This window comes from Tachyglossus aculeatus, chromosome 20 (assembly GCF_015852505.1).
Source record: "Tachyglossus aculeatus isolate mTacAcu1 chromosome 20, mTacAcu1.pri, whole genome shotgun sequence".
Taxonomy (NCBI): Eukaryota; Metazoa; Chordata; class Mammalia; order Monotremata; family Tachyglossidae; genus Tachyglossus; species Tachyglossus aculeatus.
In genome coordinates, this window is record NC_052085.1 from 871,869 (window position 1) to 894,577 (window position 22,709).

The window sequence follows — 22,709 nt, forward strand, 5'->3', positions numbered from 1 at the left end:
TCATTCACTCAATCGTATTTATTGAGCGCTTACTGGGTGCAGAGCACTGGACTGAGCGCTTTTGAGGTACAAATCGGCAACATATGGAGACGGTCCCTACCCAGGAACGGGCTTAGGTGCGGCTGCCGACGCTGGACTGCCCATCCCTCTGCCCATCCGCCAAGCTAGCTCTCTTCCTCCCTTCAAGGCCCTGCTAAGAGCTCACCTCCTCCAGGAGGCCTTCCCAGACTGAGCCCCTTCCTTCCTCTCCTCCTCGTCCCCCTCTCCATCCCCCCCATCTTACCTCCTTCCCTTCCCCACAGCACCTGTATATATGTATATATGTTTGTACATATTTTTTACTCTATCTATTTTATTTGTACATATCCTATTTATTTTATTTTGTTAGTATGTTTGCTTTTGTTGTCCGTCTCCCCCTTTTAGACTGTGAGCCCACTGTTGGGTAGGGACTGTCTCTGTATGTTGCCAATTTGTACTTCCCAAGCGCTTAGTACGGTGTTCTGCACATAGTAAGCGCTCAATAAATACGATTGATGATGATGATGATGGACTGTAAGCCCGTGGGGGGAAGGGACTGCCTCTCTTTATTGCTGTCTTGTGCTTCCCAAGCGCTCAGTACAGCGCTCTGCACCCAGGAAGCGCTCAATAAATACGATTGAATGAGTGAATTAATGAATACACATATACACACACACTCTCTCTCTGTCTCTGTCCCTGCAGCGGGTTGCTCCTCCTTCCCCTCCCCGGCCCCCGCGCCCCCCGCCCGGCTGCCGCTCTCGGAAACTTGTTCGAAGTCTTGGGGCTGAAAACGAGGTTTCCCCGTGAGGATCCGCAGCCGAGTTGGAGAAACAGCTGCCGCCGCCCCCTGCTCCCGCTCTCCCTAATAATAATAATAATAATAATAATAATAATAATGGCATTTATTAAGCGCTTACTATGTGCGCAGCACTGTTCTAAGCGCCGGGGAGGTGACCAGGTGATCAGGTTGTCCCACGGGGGGCTCACAGTCTTCATCCCCGTTTGACAGACGAGGTAACTGAGGCCCAGAGAAGTTAAGTGACTTGCCCATAGTCACACAGCTGACAAGTGGAGGGGGCTGGATTTGAACCCACGACCTCGTGACTCCACTGAGCCACAATGCGCCCACCCACTGGGGTCCCTGCCCCTGGCTCTCCGGGAGGGAGACCCTCGAGTCACGTCTCCCGCCCCCCGGGCCGGGTGTCCCCGGGCGTGGGAGCGTGGCTCAGTGGAAAAGAGCCCGGGCTTTGGAGTCAGAGGTCATGGGTTCAAATCCTTGCTCCGCCACTTGTCAGCTGTGTGATTTTGGGCAAGTCACTTAACTTCTCTGGGCCTCAATTCCCTCATCTGTCAAGTGGGGATGAAGACTGTGAGCCCCCCGTGGGACAACCTGATCACCTGGTAACCTCCCCGGCGCTTAGAATAGTGCTTTGCACATAGAACGCGCTTAATAAATGCCATCAAAAATAAAAATTCCCAGGCCTGCGGCCGCTCCCGCCAACCACCTCCTGCGGTGGCACCGGGGAAGGTGGGGGGGAATAACCGGTGCAGGCCGGGGCCTGGAGCAGCGCTGGGGAGGTTACAAGTTGATCAGGTTGTCCCACGGGGGGCTCACAGTCTTAGTCCCCATTTTCCAGATGAGGGAACTGAGGCCCAGAGACGTGAAGTGACTTGTCCAAAGTCACACAGCTGACAGTTGGCGGAGCCGGGATTTGAACCCATGAACGGAAAGAAGCGAGGAGGGGTCGCCGGCCCGTTTCGACCCCTCCGACGCGGCCCAACGCCGTCCCCTGGCTGCGGGGACCTCGCCCCCTCCCCAGGACCGGATTCATTCATTCATTCAGTCGTATTTATTGAGCGCTTACTGTGTGCAGAGCACCGTACTAAGCGCTTGGGAAGTACAAGTTGGCAACAGATAAGAATAATAATGATGGCATTTATTAAGCGCTCACTACGTGCAAAGCACTGTTCTAAGCGCTGGGGAGGTTACAAGGTGATCAGGTTGTCCCACGTGGGGCTAACACTCCTAATCCCCATTTTCCAGATGAGGTAACTGAGGCCCGGAAAAGTGAAGTGACTCGCCCAAAGTCACCCAGTTGCCAAGCGGTGGAGCCGGGATTCGAACCCATGACCTCTGACTCCAAAGCCCGGGCTCTTTCCACCGAGCCACGGTGCTTCTCTGTAGAACAGTGCGAAGCGCTTAGTACAGTGCTCTGCACACAGTAAGCGCTCAATAAATATGATTGATTGATAGAGACGGCCCCTACCCAACAGCGGGCTCACCGCCCTCTGGGCCCGAGGGGCCGCCCCCGCGCCCTCCCGTCCCCGGGGGCCTTTGAGAAGCAGCGTGGCTCAGTGGAAAGAGCCCGGGCTTTGGAGTCAGAGGTCATGGGTTCGAGTCCCGGCTCCACTGCTTGGCAACTGGGTGACTTTGGGCGAGTCACTTCCCTTCTCCGGGCCTCAGTTCCCTCTTCTGTAAAATGGGGATTAAGACTGTGAGCCCCCTCCGGTGGGACAACCCGATCACCTTGTAACCTCCCCAGCGCTTAGAACAGTGCTCTGCACAGAGTAAGCGCTTACTAAATGCCGTCATTCTTGCTGTTTGGGCGGGGCCCGGGCTGGGGGGCGAGGGGTGGCGTGGGGCCTTTCGGTCTTCGAGAAGCAACGTGGCTCAGTGGAAAGAGCCCGGGCTTTGGAGTCAGAGGTCATGGGTTCGAATCCCGGCTCCACCGCTTGGCAACTGGGTGACTTTCGGCGAGTCACCTCCCTTCTCCGGGCCTCAGTTCCCTCTTCTGTAAAATGGGGAGGCCCCCACGGTGGGACAACCTGATCACCTTGTAACCTCCCCAGCGCTTAGAACAGTGCTCTGCGCAGAGTAAGCGCTTACTAAATGCCGTCATTCTTGTTGTTTGGGCGGGGCCCGGGCTGGGGGGCTCGGGGCGGCGTGGGGCCTTTGAGTCTTCGAGAAGCAGCGTGGCTCAGTGGAAAGAGCCCGGGCTTTGGAGTCAGAGGTCATCAATCAATCAATCAATCGTATTTGTTGAGCGCTTACTGTGTGCAGAGCCCTGTACTAAGCTCTTGGGAAGTACAAGTTGGCAACATAAGGTCATGGGTTCGAATCCCGGCTCCACCGCTTGGCAACTGGGTGACTTTGGGCGAGAGTCACTTCCCTTCTCCGGGCCTCAGTTCCCTCTTCTGTAAAATGGGGATTAAGACTGTGAACTCCCCACCCCCCCCCCACGGTGAGACAACCCGATCACCTCGTAACCTCCCCAGCGCAGTGCTCTGCACACAGTAAGCGCTTACTAAATGCTGTCATTCTTGCTGTTTGGGCGGGGCCCGGGCTGGGGGGCGAGGGGTGACGTGGGGCCTTTGGGCCTTCGAGAAGCAGCGTGGCTCAGTGGAAAGAGCCCGGGCTTTGGAGTCAGATGTCATGGGTTCGAATCCCGACTCCACCGCTTGGCAACTGGGTGACTTTGGCCGAGTCACCTCCCTTCTCCGGGCCTCAGTTCCCTCTTCTGTAAAATGGGGATTAAGACGGTGAGCCCGCCCTCAGTGGGACAACCTGATCACCTTGTAACCTCCCCAGCGCTTAGAACAGTGCTTTGCACATAGTAGGCGCTTACTAAATGCCGTCATTCTTGTTGTTTGGGCGGGGCCCGGGCTGGGGGGCGAGGGGGGGCGTGGGGCCTTTGGGTCTTCGAGAAGCAGCGTGGCTCAGTGGAAAGAGCCCAGGCTTTGGAGTCAGAGGTCATCAATCAATCAATCAATCAATCAATCATATTTATTGAGCGCTTTCTGTGGGCAGAGCCCTGTACTAAGGGCTTGGGAAGTACAAGTTGGCAACATAAGGTCATGGGTTCGAATCCGCGTTCCACCGCTTGGCAGCTGGGTGACTTTGGGCGAGTCACCTCCCTTCTCCGGGCCTCAGTTCCCCCTTCTGTACAATGGGGATTAAGACTGTGAACCCCCCCCCCCCCCCGTAACCTCCCCGGCGCAGTGGTCTGCAGAGAGTCAGCGCTTACTGAATGGAGTCATTCTTGCTGGTTGGGCGGGGCCCGGGCTGGGGGGCTCGGGGCGGCGCGGGCGGCGGGCCCGGGCGAGCGCTAGGACCTCGCAGAAGTCTCGTCCGTGCCGGCGGCGGGCAGGCAGTCGGGGCTACCTTAAACCCAGCCCAATGTGTCTTCCTGCGCCACTCCGCCTCCTGGATGGAGCTCCCCCGCGGGAAGCCGCCGCTCCGGCTGGACGACAGCCTCGGCCCGGCGGCCGCCCCGCAGCGTCGACACCTGTTCCGGGGCCTTCGCCAGGGCCGGGCCCGCAGCCGGGCCGCGGGGCCCCGGGCCCAGGCCGCCCGCCCCCGGGCCCCGTTGGCCCGCTGACCCTCCGCAGCATGCCGGGGGCCCGGATCCGGACGGCCCAACCTCATCCTCCCCCCGTCGCTTTTCCCTCCCTCCCGCGGGGGCGAGGGAGGGGGCATCCTTCTCCTGAGGGCTCCTCCGCCTCCTCCTCCCTTAAGGCTCCTCGCTGATGCCCGCAGAGCCCGTTAGGGAGTGAGGACGGCGCATGCCTTCCTGCGGGCAGAATCCAGAAATCCTGACGCAGCCCGGTGCAGCCTAAAAAACCCCCCCGGGATAAGGCCCGGGCGCCGGACCTGCCGGGGGTCATTCCGGCCTCGAAGCAGATGGGGATTGCTGCCCTCGTGGGCTGAAGAGCGACCGGACCGCACCTATAGGGATCCACCCACCCACCCACCCGCACACACACAGGCACACACGCGCGGGACGTGTTTATCAATATGTCAGGGCGCCGGGCCGAAGTGGTGCTTTCGTAGACTCTCGGTGGTTTGACCTTGAACCCGCGCTAGGGAGGGCGGCCGGTGACTTTCCTCCCCGTGCGTCGGATGGATTGAAAGAAGGAGGCCTTTCCCGGCGGGGGAAGCCAAGTGGGGGCAGAGCCCGCCGGGGACTGCCACCGACCGACCCTCACCATTGTTCTTCCCCGCTCTCTGGAAGCAGGGCCTCCCCATGGCTCCCCTGGGCGAAGTTGGAAACTATTTCGGGGTGCAGGACGCGGCCCCTTTCGGGAACGTGCCCGTCCTGCCGGCGGACAGCCCGGGGCTGCTGAGAGACCACCTGGGCCCGGCGGAGGCGGGGGCCCTGCCCCGGGGACCTGCCGTCACGGACCTGGATCACTTAAAGGGGATTCTCAGGAGGAGGCAGCTCTACTGCAGGACTGGCTTTCACTTGGAAATCTTCCCCAATGGCACCATCCAGGGCACCCGGCAAGACCACAGCCGATTCGGTAGGTGCACCGGGAAACCCGCCCGGGCCTCCTCTCAGTGCCAGGCCCTCGAGGGCGGAGGGCGAGGCGGGATCCCCGCCCCCGCACCCCCGGGGTCTTTTGGGGGGGAGGTTGGATGGTGGGGTTGGGATTTGGGGGGCTCTTTAGCCACCTAAGGACGTGCCTCCGGGTCGAACTGCAGGGCCCAGAGCGCTGGGAGGGTGGGAGTTTATTAAAGCAGGGGCCGAGATGCCCCCTCTCCTCGGGGCCGCCCGATGGATGGGAAGGCGGTGGTTAGCAAATCGCCGCCGCGAGCCGGCCGATTCCGCGACTTACGAGGTTTTAATCATTAGCCACTGAAAAACTTAAAATACATCCCGCTTCCTGCGGGGAGTGGCTATCTTCCCGAAGCCAAATTCAGAAACAGTTGTTGTTCTGTTGGGTTGCCCACACGAGCGAGCTGCCGGGGTGGTGAACTGAGCGGATTGTCTTTTCCTGGTGCGAGTCCCCGGGGGTGGAGGGGGGGATGCCGAGAGAGTCGGGTTAGAGACGGGAGGGGCCGGGGGGTAACTTCAGCAAGGGGGAAAGCCGACTAGGTAGGGATTTCCTCTCGCAGGTACCAATCCAGTTAGGATCCGGACTCTTCAATTTCCATAGCAAGGAAGTGAAATACGGATTTCCTGGCATTCCCTCCCTCTCTCTCTGTCTCGATGTGTGTGTGTGTGTGTGTGTGTGTGTGCGTGTGTGAAGCTGGGAGCTAATTTTAAAGAGCATTCCGAAGATTTCATTTCCAGAGGACGCTATTTTGTGAGTCAGCATCGAAGGCTGCAGACGGGAGGGCTCACGGCTTCAGCCTCCTTTAAGTGCCTGGACACATATACACAAATACACACACGTGTCACCCGGGCCTGGTGGCCAGTGCGGCCTTAAAAACCCAGCAGGACAAATTAAAGGAACTGAGGCCCTTTGGGGCAGGAAGAGGGAGGAGGGAGAGGGGACCGTCGGTCTCCCCTCCCCCCCCCCCTTTTTCCCCCTTAGCGTTAGTTTGGGCCACTAGACTGTTGGAAGGAGTTAACTTTTGAGTGAACCCACCTGACAGCACTTAAACTAGGTCGTAAAAGCGAAGTCCTGTGGTGATTCTGTCCTGCATGCTTTAACGCCAGATGTTGAATAAGATCTAACTGCTGTACGGCTCTGGGGGTTGTCGATAATGCCGGCTTGGGGGACTGATCGCCCAGTAGGTGCAGGGAGCCCAGGAACAGGCCTCCCGGCCCTCTGCCTCCAGGGCAGCAAAGATGACATCTCCGGGAGGGAGCGGGGACCGGGCCCAACCAGCCGAGCTCCCTTCTGTTCAGGCCCCATCCCGTACCCCTCTCTCCCACGGGAGAAACCCACGTCCTGCACCAGTCTGCGCTCGGGTGGGAACACTGTTTCCCTGCCTCGCCCCCCGCACATCCTCCAAGCTAGCCCTCTTCCGCCCTACTGAGAGGCCTTCCCACACTGAGCCCCCTCCTTCCTCTCCCCATCCCCCCCCGCCTTACCTCCTTCCCCTCCCCACAGCACCTGTATATATGTATGTCTGTATCATCATCAGTCGCATTTATTGAGCGCTTACTGTGTGCAGAGCACTGTACTAAGCGCTTGGGAAGTACGAATTGGCAACATATAGAGACAGTCCCTACCCAATAGTGGGCTCACAGTCTAAAAGAGGGAGACAGAGAGCAAAACCAAACATACCAAGAAAATAAAATAAATAGAATAGATATGTACAAGTAAAATAAATAAATAGAGAAATAAATATGTACCAACATATATACAGGTGCTGTGGGGAAGGGAAGGAGGTAAAATGGGGGGGGGGGATGGAGAGGGGGACGAGGGGGTTTGTACGTATTTATTACTCTATTTGTACGTATTTATTCATTTTATTTGGTTAATATGTATTGTTGTCTGTCTCCCCCTTCTAGACTGTGAGCCCGCTGTTGGGTAGGGACCGTCTCTGGACGTTGCCAACTTGGACTTCGCAAACGCTTAGTCCAGTGCTCCGCACACAGTAAGCACTCAATACGTACGACCGAATGAATGAATGAATGAATCCTCCCCCTTTTAGACTGTGAGCCCGCTGTTGGGTAGGGACTGTCTCTATATGTTGCCAATTTGTACTTCCCAAGCGCCTAGTCCAGTGCTCCGCACATAGTAAGCGCTCAATAAATACGATTGATGATGATGATGAATGAAAGAAGGAAGGAGTTCGGGCTGCTATCTTGTTCTCCTTCCAGCAGCCTTGCCCAGGATCGAGGCTGGAAATGCAGAAAAGAGAGAGGGGGTGCGCACGCCCTTGCGGATGGAGGGCCGAGCATCGGGGAGCGCTGCGGGCCGAGCTGGGCCGGACCGGGCCGGACCGGGCCGGACCGAGCCGGACCAGGCCGGACAGCTCCCGTCGCCCTAGCAGGTGTCTTGGCCGCTTCGGGCGGGAGGCGTAGGCAACGCCTCTCTCGCCCGGCCGGGCTCCGCAGGGTCCTAGCTGCACCACCTGCTGCTGCGGCTCCTCCTTCTCCCTCACTAGGCCGCTTCTCTCTGCCCTGCACATGCTCGGACCGTCTATTTTTAAAAGTGGGTTGCCAGCCGCATCCGAAAAAGCCAGCAGTCTTCCTCCTGGACCAACTGTAGTCTTCAGCCCCCTCCTTTTATGTGCCCACGCGCGCTGCACCGATTTCCCCCCACCCACCTCTCTCCCTGCTTCATGGATGTGCGTGTTGGGGCTGGTCCATCCCTAGATTTGAGAGCATCCACCTTGTTGCGGGATCCAATCAATCGATCGTATTTACTGAGCGCTTACTGTGTGCAGAGCACTGGACTAAGCGCTTGGGAAGTCCAAGTTGGCAACATAGAGAGACGGTCCCTGCCCAACAGTGGGCTCACAGTCTAGAAGGGGGAGACAGAGGGCAAAACATATTAACAAAATAAAATAAATAGAATAGATATGTACAAGTAAAATAAATCAATATCATCATCATCATCATCATCAATCGTATTTATTGAGCGCTTGCTGTGTGCAGAGCACTGTATTAAGCGCTTGGGAAGTCCAAGTTGGCAACATGTAGAGACGGTCCCTACCCAACAGTGGGCTCACAGTCTAGAAGGGGGAGACAGAGAACAAAACATATTAACAAAATAAAATAAATAGAATAGATATGTACAAGTAAAATAAATCAATATCATCATCATCATCAATCGTATTTATTGAGCGCTTACTGTGTGCAGAGCACTGTACTAAGCGCTTGGGAAGTCCAAGTTGGCAACATGTAGAGACGGTCCCTACCCAACAGTGGGCTCACAGTCTAGAAGGGGGAGACAGAGAACAAAACATATTAATAAAATAAATAGAATAGATATGTACAAGTAAAATAAATCAATAGAGTAATAAATACGTACAAACATATATACATATATACAGGTGCTGTGGGGAAGGGAAGGAGGTAAGGCGGGGGGTTGGAGAGGGGGAGGAGGGGGAGAGGAAGGAGGGGGCCTTGGAGAGGGAGATTTTATATCCATATAATAATAATGATAATCACGGCATTTATTAAGTGCTTACTATACGCGAAGCACTGTTCTAAGCTCTGGGGATGTTACAAGATGACCAGATTGTCCCACGGGGGGCTTACAGTCTTCATCCCCATTTTACATATAAGCATATAATATATGTATATATATATACCTGCATATATATGGCTAAGTGGAAAGAACCCGGGCTTGGGAGTCAGAGGTCGTGGGTTCTAATCCCGGCTCCACCACTTGTCAGCAGTGTGACTTTGGGCAAGTCACCTCACTTCTCTGGGCCTCAGTTCTGTCATCTGTAAAATGGGGATTAAGACTGCGAGCCCCACGTGGGACAACCTAATTACCTTGCATCTACCCCAGCGCTCAGAACAGTGCTTGGCACATAGTAAGCGCTTAAGAAATACCATGATTACATGGGAGAGAGAGAGAGAGAGAGAGAAAGGAAGATGGGAGAGTGGCAGGGAGGGGGACTGTTGCCAAGCTACTTTCCAGGATTAGAACTCACTTTTTTGTTTCCCATTCGCATGGGTGGTAGAAGATGCCCCGTCCTCCAACGCCGCCCGCGCCCCCATCCCTGCCCTGGCAGGGAGCGGGGCTCCTGGGCCTCAGTTTGCCGTTTTTCCCCCCGCAGCCCGCGGCCTTGCGGATTTCCCGCGCCCTCGGGGTGCGGTGCGGGGCCCGGGACCGGAATAAAGTCTAACCCAGCCCGGGCCGCACCCTGCCCCGCCCGGACACTTAGTTTGAACCCATCCATCACCCCCCAAGGAGGATTTACTGGGAATCTAGAAACTCTGTAACGGGGATAATAATAATAATGGCATTTATAAGCGCTTCCTATTTGGCAGCCGTGTAATAATAATAATGATGATGGTATTAAACGCTTACTATGTGCAAAGCACTGTTCTAAGCGCTGGGGAGGTTACATGGTGATCGGGTTGTCCCACGCGGGGCTCACAGTCTTACTCCCCATTTTACAGATGAGGTAACTGAGGCCCAGAGAAGTGAAGTGATTTGCCCAAAGTCACACAGCTGACAAGCAGCGTAGCTCAGTGGAAAGAGCCCGGGCTTTGGAGTCAGAGGTCATGGGTTCGAATCCCGGCTCCACCACAAGTCTGCTGTGTGACCTTGGGCAAGTCACTTAACTTCTCTGAGCCTCAGTTACCTCATCTGTAAAAATGGGGATTAAGACTGTGAGCCCCACGTGGGACAACTTGATCACATTGTATCCCCCCAGCACTTAGAACAGTGCTTTGCACATAGTAAGCGCTTAACAAATGCCATCATTATTATAATTGGCCAAGTTGGGATTAGAACCCATGACCTCTGACTCCAAAGCCCGGGCTCTTTCCACTGAGCCACGCTGGAGGAGGGGAGAGCTGGCAAGGGCGGCGGTGTAGACCGGAATGGGGAGGGGGGCATGTGCCTTGCGTCGGCAAGGTACAAGCTCGGGAAGCTGCAGACAGCCTCTGCCGAGGAGGTCACAACCACCACCATTCATTGAGCAAGCGCTTAGTACAGTGCCAAGCGCTTAGTACAGTGCTCTGCACACAGTAAGCGCTCTATAAGTCCGAATAAATGAACTGAGCGCTCGCTGTGTGCAGCACACTGCACTAAGCACTTGGAAAGTACGATTCAGCCACAAAGGGAGAAGATCTCTGCCCACAACGGGCTCACAGTCTAGAAAAGGGGAGACGGGCATCCAAACAAGCAAACAGGCATCAAGAGCATTAGTTTAAATAAACAGAATTCGAGGTATACGTGCACACCAGAACGAGTAAAACAGGCGTTCATATCAATAAATAGAATGATAGTTATGGACATTAGAGAAGCAGCGTGGGTCAGTGGAAAGAGCCCGGGTTTAGGAGTCAGAAGTCATGGGTTCTAATCCTGGCTCCGCCACATGTCTGCTGTGTGACCTTGGGGAAGTCACTTAACTTCTCTGAGCCTCAGTTCCCTCATCTGTAAAATGGGGATGAAGACTGCGAGCCCCTCAGGGGACAACTTGATCACCTTGTATCCCCCCAGCGCTTAGAACAGTGCTTCGCACATAGTAAGCGCTTAACAAATGCCATCATTATATGCCATCAGAGAAGCAGCGTGGCTCAGTGGAAAGAGCCCGGGTTTAGGAGTCAGAGGTCATGGGTTCAAATCCCCACTCTGCCAATTGTCAGCTGTGTGACTTTGGGCAAGTCACTTAATTTCTCTGGGCCTCAGTTACCTCATCTGTAAAATGGGGATGAAGACTGTGAGCCCCACGTGGGACAATCTGATCACCTTGTATCTCCCCCAGTGCTTAGAACAGTGCTTTGCACATAGTAAGCGCTTAACAAATGCCATCATCATTATCATTATCATATACACAAGTGTTGTGGGGCGCGGAGGGAGGGGGGATCACCACCACTCCCACCGCCGCCAGGAAGGGGCTCCTGTGGGAACCGGGTTTAGGAGCAGGGAACAGTCCGGTCCAAGGGCGGACTGGACCGGACCGGACCGGCTGAGCTGGGAGGATGCCGGGGAGAGCGGGCTTTTAACGAGGGCACCTGCGGGGCCAATGGCCACCCCTTTCCTCCCTCCCTCCCCCCGCCCCGTTAGGTGATGCTGCAGGAAAGCTGCTGCTGAGCCCGGAGGTGACCCCGCAGCAATGCAGAGAGCCGCAGCAATGCAGGGACCCGCCAGCCCGCTCGGAGACCGCAGCAATGCAGGGACCCAGAGGCCGCAGCCACCCTCGCTGCCAAGATCGGAGGTCCGGTCGGGGAGCAGCCGGGCACAGGCCCTCGGGCCCCGGGCGGCTGGACCCAGACCTTGCGGCCGCTAGCTTGGCCGGAGGAAGCTGGCTGCTTTTTGAGCCAGTTTCTTTCAGCGCCCGCAGCCTGGCGGGGAAAGAGGAGGGTGCTCGGGAGAAGGGAGGAGGAGGAAGCTTAGTGCCAAGAAGAAAGGGTCCCCGTACCTGCCGGCTGCAGCCTGTCTGATCTCTGTCCTGGGGGACAGAGACAGGCCCCTCTAAGTGTCTCAGGGTAGGGGAGACCCAGCCAGGGATGGGGAGTCTCTGGCCAAGAAAGAGAGGGAGACATGGCCACGATAGGAGTTGCCTCGTGCCCCTCTCCCCCTCCTCCTCCGGCCTCCACGGTACCACCGTGTCACACAAAACAACACGATGTCACAAGTGACATTGTGCAGAAGAGCGTTTCCCAATGGCTGCCCTCCCACTCCACCACCACTCCCGAGCGCTCTGAGCAGCTCGGCTCCAAGACTGGTGTCACGGATCACCGCTGCCATCTTTGAAGGGGGCCTGACAGTCGCATCTTTAACAGAGTCCCCGTGACTCCCTCCTGCCATAAAGCTCCCTGAGGTGACAGCTTGCCTCCCCTACTTTCAGAAACTGGCCCCATTTGTTAAACAGGCTAGAATTAGTCCTGTTTGCCTGCCCATCTTTTAGCCCTCCTGCCAGCCCACTTGCCCATCTTCCCTCCCTGCTGCCCCCTTAGCTGCCTTCCTTTCCTCCCTCCAATTGGTAACCTTTGTTCTGTGGTCCTGGCTCTTTAGCCATTCTCCCACCCGGGGGGTGTCTGCAAGACTGAGGCAATGGCGAGGGAACCGCTCCGCTCTGGGGGCTCCAGGGACTTTCAGCTCTAGGTTGGAGGTTTGTCCAATCCATCTTCCACACCCACAGATAGCTCCCAGGTTTCCAAGTGTCCCCATCTGGGGTTGGCACCGGGTGTGAGTTTTGGTTTCATTAATCAGTCGTATTTAAACACTTACTATGTGCAGACCACTGTCCGGAGCACTTAGGAGAGCACAGTATAGCCATATAATAGAGGTGGTAGATACATTCCTTGCCCACAACAAGTTTACAGTCTGGGGGGGAGATGCACATTAATATAAATAAATTACAGATATGGACATAAGTGCTGAGGGGTTGATGGAGGGGTGAATAGAGGGCATAAATCCAAGTGCAAGGACAATGCAAGAAGGGACTAGAGAAGATGGGCTCGGTCTGCGTCCTAAAGTTTTCACACTCTGCCTGAACCTTGGAGGCGACAATCCCTGTGTGGCATTTGAAGGGATTGTCCTTGCTGCTTCACTTCCTGGGAGAGATGACTGTGAGCCCCATGTGGGACAGGGACTTTGTTCAACCTAATTAACTTGTATCTACCCCAGCGCTTAGAACAGTGGTGACGCATTGTAAGCGCTTAAAAGATACCGTAAAAAATGAAACTAGAGGGTGGGACCGGATTAATTTGTAGGTAACCCACCATTTAGTTCAGTGCCTGTGTCACAGTATACAAATACCACAATTTTTATTGTTGTTATTGTTACCACTAGTGGCACAGCCACCCCTGTGCCCACTGACTGCTTTCTGTCGCTTCTACTTTCCCACAGGCGGCAGGGGTGATGAGAGGGTCAGGGCTCCTGCTGGATTTCTTCCAGGCCCACGCCCGCTCACACCCCACTGCTGGCCATTGCAAACCTCTCTGTGAGCCCGTCGTGGGCTAATTCTGTTGTATAGTGCTCTCCCAAACCCTTCATACAGTGCTCTGCACATAGTGAGTGCTCAATAAGTACGATTGATTGTAACAATCCAAAGCTCCGAGTGTAAGCTCTTTGAGCTCCTATACTTTTCCAAGCTCTTAGTGCAGGCTGGGTTAAATGAGTGGTTAAATGAGTTGTCCAAAGTCACACAGCCAGCTACTGGTGACTCCCAGTCCAGGGCTCTCTTCTAAGGTGAGCAGGGACAGAGTGGTAACTGAGCAGTGAGTTAGACCCAAATGTCGGTAAAGGCTGTGATGGGCAGAGTGAAGACTGGGTGTTGATGGAGAGCTAGAACATCAGGATTTGTAAAATAGTTATATCAGAACACTCTAGAAAGCAGAGAAAGCAAGGGAAAAATATATTTAGAACCACACAGCATCAACAGTGTTCACTGTGCACCTGCTGTGTGCAGGGCACTGGACTGAGAACATGGGAAAGTTAAATGTTAAGTGATGCAATTTCGACTCGGAAGGTTATAATCTAGCAGGATTGGCAAACCCACATAAATCGCCAAATCCATTACAGAAAATAGAATAGACACAAATGACAACCTCCCCACCCCCACCCCCGCCAGCCCCGCTGCCACAGGAAAGCATCTATATAGGTGAATTGGTAAAGGTATGATTCCTGGGTGACTGAGGGGTGATGTGACCATCAGGATGGGGAACTAAGCAGGGGAAGCCTCCTGGAGGAGGTGGCTTTTTAGGAGACTGGTGAAAGAGAAAGTTGAGGTTTGGATGAGCTAAGGGAATATAAAGGAGGGGAGAGCAGGGGCCTGGGAAAACATGTTTGGGAGGCCTGAGATTTGAGAGTGAGAAAGTGAGCATGAGAGGAGCAAGTGAGAGAGCCATGGGTGAAGAGAGCCAATGAAGAGGATGGAAAAATGATGATGGCATCTGTTAAGCACTTACTATGTGCAAAACCCTATTCTAAGTGCTGGTGGTGGACAACTTAAAAACCATTCATTGGGAGCTTTGGCTTGAAGCAGTGAGAAAAATGGATTACATTGGACACTTTGAGAAGGGGAGTTGTAGAAGGATGCCACGTGTGGCTGTTGGGGAGGCAGGAAGGCCAGTGAAGAGGTGGCTATAGTAATGGAGCTGGGCTGGGATAAGGGGCTTGGAAGAATAATAAAGATAAAGAAGAAGGAGCAAATCTGAATCATATCATAGTAGAGCCAATTGGAATTAAGGACAAACTGAACTTGGGAAGTAAAAGAAGTAGTAGTAATGATATTTATTGAGGGCCACTGGGTGCAGTGCACTGTTCTAAGTGCTTGGGAAAGTACTACAGACACATGACCTGCCCCCCGATCACAAGAACTCACACTGCTGGGGAGACAAACATAGAAATAGTTACAGATGGAATAACCAGAATTCATGCATTCATTCGATTATAATTATTGAGCACTTACTGTGTGCAAAGCATACGATTGATACCCAAGTGCTAGTAAGGAAGGACTTGGGTTTGTACCCTTTATTCACCCCACCCTCAGCCCCAGAGCAGTATAAATATCTGTAACTTATTTATTTATATTAATGTCTGTTTCTCCCCCTATACTGTAAGCTCTCTGTGGATAGGGAATGCATCTACTTACTCTGTTATATTGTACTCTTCCAAGTGCTTAGTACAGTGCTCTGCACAGAGTAAGAACTCAATAAATACAACTGATTAAAGAAGGTTATAAATCCAGAAGCACGGATAGGTTGATGTGACTTGTGGTGTCGGGAGGTGATCGGGAGAAAAGTCCTCTTGTACAATAGAAGCTCCTTGTGGGCAGAAAATGGGTCTACCAACTCTATTGTATTGTACTAATAATAGCAACTGTGGTATTTTTTAAGCATTTACTATGTGCTAAGCACTGGGGTACAGGTCCCACATGGGACTCGAAGTAGGAGGGAGAATAGGTTTTGAATCCCCATTTTGCAGATGAGGGGACCAAAACGCAAAGAAGGTAAATTACTTCTCCAAGGTCACACAGCACATAGGTGACAGTGGGGATTAGAATCCAGGTCCTTTGACTCCCAAGCCCGTGCTCTTTCCACCAGGCCACAATCTGCTTCTTGGATCACTGATTGATTGGGGTGGGATTTTAGGAGGAAAAACACGAAGGAGTCAAAGGCGATCCTTAGGTCACAACCTTGGGGGCAGGGAGGATGGTGGTGGTGTTGACTAGGCTGGAAAAGTTAGGAGGAGGACTGGTTCAGGAGGGAAGACTAGGAATCCAGCTATAGCCCAGTTGAGTTCATCCAGATGGAGGTGAGCTAGAGGCCAGAGGAAAATGCCGGATCGTGGGGCAGGTGAGAAGTAGGAGCCAGTGAGGTAGATTTGGGAGTCAGCCACCATCGGAAGGGCAGTAACTGAAGCCGTGCGTGAGTAGGTGAGCTCCCTGAGGGATGGAGGAAAGGAGGAAGAGAGTGCGGTAAAAGAGGAAGGCAAACCAGCATAGAGCCCTGCGGGCGATGGTCCACCACTGAGGGGTGAGGAGAGGAAGATGGGCCAGCGGAGCAGTGAGCTGGGATAGGGTGACAAGGGAGGTTTCTTTCTGGATCGCCTGGGAGGCAGAAATCACCATCTTTCAAATGACAAGCTAGAGAGGGAGTAAATATAGATGAAAATTAATTCAGAGGGGACAGAATATCAGAGCAATGGGTGTTGAAGGAACCAGTGGTTTAACTTCACACTGTGTGTCTGCTTATTCTTAATGAGTCTTGAAAGTTCCTGGGGCTAATGTCATGGAGTTCAGTTCTTTTTAAAAGCCCTGTTCAGTGAACCCCGACTCGCTAAACTCTTGGTGCTGCCTCACCTAGAATTTTAATGTGTTCTATTCCCATAACTTAGATGTTATTTGTAGTCTTAAAGAAGAAAACAGTTGTTTGACCTAGCCCCAGAATACCCTGGCTTACATCCAGAGACCTATAAAAGTCCCTCAGTAATAATAACTGTGGTATTAAGTGCTTACTATACGCCAAGCACTGTATTAAGCCCTGAGATAAATACAAGATAGAGAAGCAGAGTGACCTAGGGCTAAGAGCAGAGGCCGGGAGCCAGAGGACCTGGGCTCCATCACCCTGGCTCCATCACTTGTCTGCAGTGTGACCTTAGACAAGTCACTTAACTTCTCTGTGTCTCAGTTCTCTCATCTGTAAAATGGTGGTTAAGACTGCGAGCCGTACGTAGGACAGGGACTGTGGCCAACCTGATTAACCTGTACCTACCCCAGCGCTTAGTACAGTGCTCGGCACATTATCCGTGCTTAACACATACAATTTTTTTAAAAAATGATTGGACACAGTCCCTGTCTAAGGGGGAGGGAGAAGAGGTATTTAATCTCCATTTTACAGATGAGGAAGCTGAGACACAGTAAGTTGCCCAAAGTCACACAGCAGCCAAGTGGCAGAACTGAGATTGGAACCCAGGTCCTCTGATTCCCAGGCCTGTGCTCTTTCCAGTAGGCCTCGCTGCTTCCCAGTAAAATGAACGGTCAGCTTGTGGACATTTAAAGCCTCCTCATCCTCATTCTGAGGAGTTTGTTTTCCTCCTTCAGGAGCTTCCTGGTTCCCTCACCCCCATAACTCCTGGAAGCTTCTTTGCAAGTTCTCCCTTCCCAGTTGCGGGCTGCAATCTTGCAGAACTTATGTTAGGGAAAACCTGCACTGTTGTGTTTGCCATGTCTGCATGTGTGCATGATTGTTTCTTCCCCATGTGACGCACTGCGCTGTCCAGACAGGCTAGCTCTGTCAGACAAATGTCTCCCAATGCTCCGGCCAGGACAGGCATGTTGAGGGAAGTGGGACAGGACTCTCTCTGGGTGGGTCTCTCCAACCTCACCCATCTCACTCTCATTCATTCTTTCATTCAATCGTATTTATTGAGTGCTTACTGTGTGCAGAACACTGTACTAAGCGTTTGGAAAGTACAATTCGGCAACAGATAGAGACAATCCCTACCCAACAACAGGCTCATAGTCTAGAAGGGGGAGAAAGACAACAAAACAAAACAAGTAGGCATCAATAGAATCAAAATAAATAGAATTATAGATACAGATCACTAATAAAATAGAGCAATAAATATGTACTAATATACACAAGTGCTGTGGGGCAGGAAAGGGGGTGGAGCAGATGGAGGGAGTAGGGGCGATGGGGAGGGGAGGAGGAGCAGAGGAAAAGGGAGCTAGATGAGGCCTCAAGTCTCAGTCCTATGGGAGTTGGAGGAAAACTATGGGAATCCCCTAGAGCATTCTTATGTGCCATGGGACCCGTGTGGATGTGAAGTGCTTCTGTGGATGCTGTCCATGCTGTGATATTGTTCGGTGCTGCAGAATCCACTGCAGGGATGATGAGGAGCCAGGTACCACCAGCTTGGGGGCACTGTGCCATGGCCGCGGAGCAGGGACAGTTCGGATACCATCACCTCCCCGGGCCCTATGCTTCTGTTGACGGGGAGGGATGATATGGATCTGGATATCATGTCCATGGACACCTTCCAAGGAATGTGCTTGGGATCCCCTCAGGGTTCCTGGGGGTGGGGGCTGTCAGGGAGAGAGCTGGAGCAGTGGAGTTCTTTCATTCATTTGTTTGTTCAGTCAGTCGATCTTACCTGCCATGTGTGGTGTGCTGGGGACAGCCCAGGGCGACACTGCGGTCTAATGATCTTGGCCCAAGAAGCTGACACGGTCAGTGGCTCCACATCAAAACTTAGGCTTTGAGCTGACCTTGTTTTTGTCTCTGGGGGTGTGGAGCGGTGTGGGCTCCCCAAATGTTGCCAGATGGCCACAGGGCTACAGAATCCTGGCATCGCCCTGAGATGGGCGGGGAGAGGCTGTCCCCGGTTAGTTATGCTTCCCACTGCCCCGCCACCTCATGGGAGTGTGCACATGGTTGAGCATGTGGCAGGGAACTCCTCGGTGTGCTCTTATCACAAGCTCGGGATGGTGTGTGTGTAGAGACCCCCAGGGCTCAGGGTACAGACAGGCGCAGCAGGTCCGGGAGGAGCGGGCATCACTTCAGGAGACTGATTTCCCCTGAGACTCCGGGCTTCGGGTATCGGAGATGAGGGAGCAAGGACCAATTGACTTGACTCTCCCTGTCCCAATTCCTAATATCTGGATGCTTCCTGATACCGCTCACCGGCCTGCCTGCACACACACACCCACGCTGTCACTCTCATATTCCCGACTTGTTCCTTGCAGATTTGGGTGAGGGAGAGTCTGTGACTGCCGGATGCACAGTGATTAGGATGGACTTGGCTCTCAGACTTTAGCCAACAAGTCCCCACTTTTTGGGCACTTCTCTAAGTGCTGTTTCTGAGTACCTGGCCTGAGTCCAGGAGGTGGAGGGAAAGAGGGGCTGGTTACTGACCAGGGCCACATGGTTCCTCAAACCACTGCCCTGCTCTGGCCAGCAGATTGGCTGGGCCCCCCAAACAGTCCTGCCTCATTTTCAGGGGGGCCGGCTGACCCCCCCCCCAGCAACACGCGGAGCCGCCCCTTTCTCTGGCCCCAGGTGAGAAGGCCCAGCTGTGATACCGTGCAGCCTTCTGTATCTACCCCGGGGACCCCAGTCGCTAGAAGCTCTCTCAGTTAATCTCTGGGATGGGGCACAGACGGGGCAGAAAGGGATTGGGGGCTGGGGGTCAAGGGGGAGGGAGGTTGAGGTTGGGGAATGCTGGTTTTGGAGGGAGCCTGGTGAATTGGGGGAACAGGTGGGGTAGATGTGAAGCCCCCGGCTCCTGCCCCTCTGGGTTGATTGCCTAACCAATGGCAGCCTTTACTGGGGGAAGAGTGAAATCTCCCCTGCCTCTAGACTGTAAGCTTGTGTCTACCAACTCTATTGTACTCTCCCAAGCATTTGGCCTAGTGCTCTGCACACAGTAAGTGTTCAATAAATGCAATTGATTGATTGATAGCCTCATCCAGAAAACCAGAGATCCCTCTGGGATCACATTCTTCCCTCGTGGGTGCTGGCTAATGAGCAGGAAACCTTGGAGGAAACAGGAGAAGGAGTACCCCGCTTACTGCGGGGTAGGAGGACCCGTGGAGACACACCATTCATGGGAGAGGGCCAATTCACCAAAGCTTTTAATGCACCAAAATCCAAACGCTTGCTTTGGAAACAGGAGCTACTTGGGCAGAGCTATCCCTTCCTTGGATGCATTCTTTATTACCTTTTAAGACCAATTGACACTCACTAGTTATCAGCCAAATCTATCTGAGCACCTATTGCATACAGAGAACTGTAGTAAGTGTCTGGGAGAGTACCCAGAAACCAAAGACCTGGTTTCTCCCCCTCAATCTAACAGGAGAGACGAGCGCACAAATTTTTACACATGGTGGAAGCCGGCGTAAGAACAATTTTTCACCTCGTGGTAAGGAAGAGCCTCCAATGATGAGCTCAATGACTGTGTGAAAAAATATGTACTGCAATAACCTGAATTGGTAGAGCACTTTTTTTTTCCAAAGCTGTCCAAAGGTCTGACTGTTAGTCCAAGTTCTTCCACTGCCCTGCTGCGTGACTTGGAGTAAGTCACTGGACCTCTCTGGGTTTCTGGCTCCTCAGTGGACATTAGGGAGAAGATCCCAGATGTCCCTCCTTCTTAGGTGGTGAGTCCATGTGGGACTGAGACTGCACCCGATCTGATGATCGTGCATCTGCTCCAGTGCTTAGCACCATTCAGGCTGATGTAGCTAACAATGGAGCACTCTGGGTGCGAAAAGTAAAGGTGATTCCGCTCCCCCACCTCTCACCTTCACTCTCACACCAGGATGCTGTGACCGGTCCAGTTGGACACCTGGACATTTCCCCCTCCCACCGAGAGAACAGGGACGGGGAGAAGAGGGAGGTGGTCCGTGGTTGCCAACTGGGCTCTTCTCCTAAGGACCTGCGCACATCTCCTTCCAGGAGTTTGGTTTCACCTTGTCATCCCCCTGAGTACAAAGTTTTCTCTTGGGTTTCATCCTTTGCTTTATTAGATTGATGCGTTCCACGTCTGTTATCGATCGCTACGCCGTCTGTTTGGTGAGAGATGTGAAATGAATTGCTGAAAAGTCCGTGAGTGCTTTTTTATTAGTCACTCGGGACCTCCCGCCTGCAGGGCCGACGTGCTGCTGCGCCGCTCGGGGCGAGTGCGGCCGTCAGCCCCCGTGGCGGCCCCGTCAACGTCGCTGGGCCAGAGCAACCAGTGCTCTGGCTTAGGCGCAACCTGCTCTGCCAGCTCTGGGCAGGGGTTAGCTTAGCCAGGAGAGGCCCAACCCACTTCTGGTTCACCTGAACAGAAGCTGCCACCTGTTCCTGAGGGGGTCTTCTCCACTTAGTGGCCAAGGGCCAAAGTAACCGTTTCCTGTAGGACGAGCTGGGCCGACGCCATCCCTAGCGCTACTGTGCGAGGGGTGAGATGCCACCTCGGCCCTCCCACTGCCAAGGGCACTGTGGAACCAGCCCCCGATGGCCAAGAGGCTCGAGCCCCACTGTGGGAGGGGGTGGGGATTAGGATCTCCTGTCATTCAGGTTGAGATGACTCCAGTGGTCCCACTGTGGTCAGGTGGGCTGGGAGCTATCCCAAGGTCTTTCCAGTGAGCATCCTGAATCCCAGAGGCTGGACTCTAGGAAGAGTTCCCCCTCTAGCCGTTTCACTATTCTCCAGTAAACCCCCCTCCACGCAACCTCTGGATCACAATTTGTAGTAGAAGAGCCCACTGGGTGCAGAGCCCTGTGCTAAGGGCTCAGGAAAGAAAGTACAGCAGAAGCAAGGTGTACTCTCTCCCCTAAAGGACTTCACTGTCCAAGGGCAGATCTGGGCACAATGCAAAGGGTCAAAGAAAATGGCTCTTAGCAGATATTAATTTGATAATTTGTTCTACTGAAACTTGGACCTTTCTTTAGGATGGTAGTAGTAGTAGTACTATAAGTGTTTATTAAGCACGTACTGTGTAAAGAGCACTGTATTAAGCCCTGGGAATTAGACAAGGTCCCTGGGGGGTGACTCACAATGTAAGACCATAGATGGAGCTTTTAAAAAGTTTATTAAAAATTCAAGTTTGCTATTGCGTTTTTGTTCCTTTTTTGCAATAAACTGGATGTGGATGGAAGCAAATAACTCCACCACTACAATTGGCCAGTAAAGCCGATTTCTTTAGAAATTTTACAGAATGGGTAAAATCTTTGCAACAGACACAATGTTGCTCCATGAGGGTGGGGCTGTATACCCAAACTTGTTGCTTGGAGGTAGATATTTTCTCTGGCAGACAGGCAAGCCTGTTAGTTTACTTTTGCTTGACTGATTAGTGCGTGGTTTTATGAGTTTATTTGGCATGACACTTTTACCAGTACAATTAACATTCATAAAGAAGCCTCTTCCTGCATAGCTAGCATTTTTATTCTTGGAATTTATGGTCTGTGGTGCAAATCGGAATAGTGTTAAGTGTTGTGTAACACTGTCAAGCTGTGAAGTTTTGTTTTTTCAAAAAGAGCTCTGGGGAGTGTTCAGAGCCAACTCCCGGCTGGGACTCCCCAGAGCCAGCTGCCGTGCAGGGCTCTGGGGCTGATCGATCGATTGATTGGCTTCTTCATCTGTGTACTTTATGGTCCTTTGGAAGATGCCCTTTAAAGTGGCAAAGCCCTTTGAAGGTATTGCCAGTGCCAGCCCGAACTTGACCCTAAATGATCACCCCTCTTTGCAAGCCAAGTCTACACTGTCCTGTTCTTTGTGCTGCATTTTGTAGGTATTCTGGAATTTATCAGTATAGCGGTAGGCCTGGTCAGCATACGTGGTGTGGACAGCGGACTCTACCTCGGCATGAATGAGAGAGGGGAGCTGTACGGATCGGTGAGTACCCTGAGACCCCCTGGGACACCCCCGTGAGCCCATAGGGCACCCTCTTGGACTCTCCCGCTCCTGCAATCTAGGTGAGGTCTTTCTTTCTCCCGAGGAGAGTTGCCATGGCTGCTGAAAAGCAGGGTCTCTTTCTCCAGAGAGGGGCCCAGGCAGCCACCCGCCCTGGTCAGGCAAGTCCCTTGGGTGGGTATGTGGGGGGAGCAGGGAGGAAGGACTGAGATTCCTGGCTATCACCCCCAAGCAGCTGCTTGGGACAAGACTCCTCCATCCACTTGCCTTTACTTAGTCGGGGATTCTCTGTGCCCCTCAGAGAACTTCGGCAGCTAGCGGTCTGTGGTATGTGTCCCCCCCCGAGAGTCCCCCTGCCAAGCCTTGGGTTATATGGTGTGAGAGCTCTGTCCCTGCCATGCCCTGACATTGCCCCTTTGAGGTGGGTTCCCCTTCGGGCCTGGACTGGACAAATAAAACTTTTTATTTGAAAATAATGAATA

The 22,709-nt window shown here is 53.4% G+C and overlaps 1 protein-coding gene across 1 annotated transcript in view; it reads left to right on the forward strand.

The window, feature by feature from the left end:
- Positions 1-4,838: 4,838 nt before the first annotated feature.
- Positions 4,839-22,709, forward strand: part of FGF9 (fibroblast growth factor 9) — a 29,554-nt gene continuing 11,683 nt past the window's right edge. The window contains exons 1-2 of the mRNA XM_038761888.1: positions 4,839-5,319; positions 22,106-22,209. Of these exons, the coding sequence (XP_038617816.1) occupies positions 5,043-5,319; positions 22,106-22,209 (381 nt within the window). The 5' untranslated portion in view covers positions 4,839-5,042. The remainder of the gene's footprint in view (positions 5,320-22,105; positions 22,210-22,709) is intronic.